Source organism: Salvelinus sp. IW2-2015, unplaced genomic scaffold, assembly GCF_002910315.2.
Source record: "Salvelinus sp. IW2-2015 unplaced genomic scaffold, ASM291031v2 Un_scaffold3525, whole genome shotgun sequence".
In the NCBI taxonomy this organism is placed as follows: Eukaryota; Metazoa; Chordata; class Actinopteri; order Salmoniformes; family Salmonidae; genus Salvelinus; species Salvelinus sp. IW2-2015.
Genome location: NW_019944805.1, coordinates 31,151 through 34,958, shown reverse-complemented (window position 1 = coordinate 34,958; position 3,808 = coordinate 31,151). Strand labels below are relative to the sequence as shown.

At 47.0% G+C, this 3,808-nt stretch overlaps 1 protein-coding gene across 1 annotated transcript in view; it reads left to right on the top strand.

Annotated features, from left to right (window-relative positions):
* Nucleotides 1-585: 585 nt before the first annotated feature.
* LOC139025902 (fetuin-B) overlaps nt 586-3,808 on the top strand; it is a 6,167-nt gene continuing 2,944 nt past the window's right edge. Inside the window, 6 exon segments of the mRNA XM_070441156.1 lie at nt 586-1,028; nt 1,459-1,560; nt 1,948-1,970; nt 1,972-2,015; nt 2,204-2,292; nt 2,294-2,371. Of these exon segments, the coding sequence (XP_070297257.1) occupies nt 819-1,028; nt 1,459-1,560; nt 1,948-1,970; nt 1,972-2,015; nt 2,204-2,292; nt 2,294-2,371 (546 nt within the window). The 5' untranslated portion in view covers nt 586-818.

Sequence of the window (3,808 nt, the reverse complement as noted above, 5' to 3'; positions counted from 1 at the left end):
CGCAGCCCCATGCTCTGCCGCAGCCCCATGCTCTGCCGCAGCCCCATGCTCTGCCGCAGCCCCATGCTCTGCCACAGCCCCCTGCTCTGCCGCAGCGCCCATGCTCTGCCGCAGCCCCATGCTCTGCCACAACCCCATGCTCTGCCACAGCCCCATGCTCTTGCCCACACCCCTGCTCTGCCACAGCCCTCTGCTCTGCCACAGCCCCCTGCTCTGCCACAGCCCCCTGCTCTGCCACAGCCCCCTGCTCTGCCACAGCCCCAAGCTCTGCCACAGCCCCATGCTCTAGCCACAACCCCCATGCTCTTGCCACAGCCCTCTGCTCTGCCACAGCCCCATGCTCTGCCACAGCCCCATGTTCTGCCACAGCCCCCTGCTCTTGCCGCAGCCCCATCTCTGCCGCAGCCCCATGCTCTGCCACAGCCCTCTGCTCTGGCCAAACCCCATGCGCCAGCTCTGCCACGCCCCAATTAGGTAGTATTCCTGCAGATTTCCCAACAGGCAGCTCGAGGCTACCGCCGCCCCCATTGAGTGAGGGCAAATATTTGTCTATTTCCACACCGAGCCCACCCCTCACTCAATGTTTAAATGTACAAAAAGTAATTGGTCAACAGCAGATAAAGCTGTATTTGCATGTCCTCTGGGGAAGAGGGCAAAGTTGACTAGCTGAGTCCCAGTAGGGGCCTTGGASTACCTCTCCTCCTACCCCTCTCAGTCTGCATATAGTACGCCCCCGGGACGCAACCCAGGCTTCTTTAGCCTCGTTTCCGCATTAGCATTAGCGACCAGGCTAACACGGGGTGCTGTGTACAGTAAGGATGTGGGTCTGTGTGTGGCTGGTGGCCCTGTGTGTGTGTTGGCATGGGGGTAGCCCCTCCCCGGTGACCCCTGCGGTGGGGTGCCAGGGCCCGGAGGTCCTGMGGGTGGCAGAGGAAGGCCTGGACCAGATCAATTCTGACCTCACCGAAGGATTCATTCTCAGCCTCAACAGAGTCTATGATGTCAGCCAGCAGACAGGGGTGAGGCTAGTCAACTAGCTCCTGTATTGAACTGTACTACTCTTCCTGTTTAATAAAAGTGTTTCCTAGTTAATGGAACAATGCAATAGTTTTTTWTTTTCCTGTCTTTTGAGCACAAATYTTACAGAAAAGATAGAGGTGAGTAAAGGTGCTGTGTATAGTTGTATAATTCCTGTTTTTACAAAGCACAACAGCGTGTATGGTTCTCTATTAGTAATTGATACTGCCCTCTAGTGTCCAAGAGAGGTAAGTTCTAAAGTGTTTTGCGAAATCCTCTACTACCCCCCAAAGTAAATACATGTAAATTGGTCAGTTATGAGAGTATTTGACAAATGACAATATTTGAGCTGTTAAATTGCTATTGCATGCATTTTTGGGCTTTCCACTCCTTTACTGGAGTATCTGCCTCCCTACCTCCACCTCTCTCCCCAGGAAGGAGCAGCTGTTCAACCTGACCATAGACGTGCTGGAGACAAAGTGTCATGTGATCAGCAGGAAGCCGTGGAAGAAATATGAAGTAAAGGATGTAGATAACGTACCAGTAAGCAGTCTACCATATAGGGATGTATGGGTTTATAGGGAGTGGGGAGTTAGACTTATAGAGAGTGGGGAGTTAGACTTATAGGGACCGGGGAGTTAGACTTATAGGGAGTGGGGAGTTAGACTTATAGGGAGTGGGGAGTTAGACTTATAGNGAGTGGGGAGTTAGACTTATAGGGAGTGGGGAGTTAGACTTATAGGGAGTGGGGAGTCAGACTTATAGGGAGTGGGGCGTCAGACTTATAGGGAGTGGGGAGTTAGACTGAATGCCAGTCATGGAGTTGTCATGCCAAACTTGACAACAGAGTAGGCAGAAGCATAAACAGATCAGGCACCAGCCTAGTGGAGAGTGGGATCTGTGAATTAAACAACTCTTACCACTCCACAGGAGTATGGGCATTGTATGGCGTCTAAAGAGTGTGGAACTGGGCAGCTATAAATGTGCCATCCAACAAGGTAGAGTCTGTTTATATAGACTCAGTAGGGCTAACTTTTTCCTGGTCAGGTCATGAGGTCAGGAACAATATACAGTAGCTACTGTATYCAGTTCAATGACTTACTGGTGCATTGAACCTTTGGTTTGACCAACGTGTAGCGATGACCTATAGTGAACTGTAACCCCTAACCTTTGACCTTGTGTTCAGTGCCTGCCACGGTCATCGTCGACACGTGTCCAGACTGTCCAACAGTAGTGCAGCTGGATGACCCCATCACAGCGGAGACGGCCAATCTGATCCTCCATGAAATACAACAGAATGAGTCGCCTGCCAAACTACTTCACCCCCCTCAACGTAACAGGAGCTAGCATGCAGGTCTGTGAGACCGTTCTATGTTGTAGACCTTCATCAAAATCATGAAAATTAGGTCATATAAGATATACAGCTGAAGTCGAAAGTGTACATACACCTGAGCCAAATACATTTAAACTCAGTTTTTCACAATTCCTGACATTTAATCCAAGTAGAAATTCCCTGTCTAAGGTCCGTTAGGAACACCACTTTATTTTAAGAATGTGAAATGTCAGAATAATAGTAGAGAAAATGATTTATTTCAGCTTTTATTTCTTTCATCACATTCCCAGTGGGTCAGAAGTTTACATACACTCAATTAGTATTTGGTAACATTGCCTTTAAATTGTTTAACTTGGGTCAAACATTTCGGGTAGCCTTCCACAAGCTTCCCACAATAAGTTGGGTGAATTTTGGCCCATTCCTCCTGACAGAGCTGGTGTAACTGAGTCAGGTTTGTAGGCCTCCTTGCTCGCACATGCTTTTTCAGTTCTGCCCACATATTTTCTATAGGATTGAGGTCAGGGCTTTGTGATGGCCACTCCAATACCTTGACTTTGTTGTCCTTAAGCCATTTTGCCACAACTTTGGAAGTATTCCATTGTCGTGCCATTCATCCATCACCATCACCTCATGTTTCAGCATGATAATGCACGGCCCCATGTCGCAAGGATCTGGACACAATTCCTGGAAGTTAAATGTCCCAGTTCTTCCATGGCCTGCAAAGTCACCAGACATGTCACCCATTGAGCATGTTTGGGATGCTCTGGATCGACGTGTACGACAGTGTGTTCCAGTTCCCGCCAATATCCAGCAACTTCGCCATGCCATTGAAGAGGAGTGGAACAACATTCCACAGGCCACAATCAACAACCTGATCAACTCTAGGCAAAGGAGATGTGTCGCACTGCATGAGGCAAATGGTGGTCACACCAGATACTGAATGGTTTTGATCTACGCCTCTACCTTTTTTTTAAGGTTTCTGTGACCATCAGATTCACATCTGTATTCCCAGTCATGTGAAATCCATAAATTAGGGCCTAATTTATTTATTTAAATTGACTGATTCCTTATATGAACTGTAACTCAGTAAAATCGTAGGAAATTGTTGCCATGTTGCATTTATATTTTTTGTTCCAGTGTAGTTTTATTCAACATCAAGTTTTTTAATTGTGAACGAAACATCTATTCCCTTCAAATTACTCTTCTGATTTTGTTTTCACCGTCTCATGATGGTGGATTACCTTCCTACTCCTCTCAATAGGCAAAACATTTCAATTCTGACATTACAGCTTGAAGTCAGAAGTTTACATACATTTAAGTTGGAGTCATTAAAACTCGTTTTTCAACCACTCCACAAATGTCTTGTTAAACAAAACTATAGTTTTGGCAAGTAGGTTAGACATCTACTTTGTGCCATGACACAAGTAATTGTCCCAACAATGTTCTATCTCTCTCTTT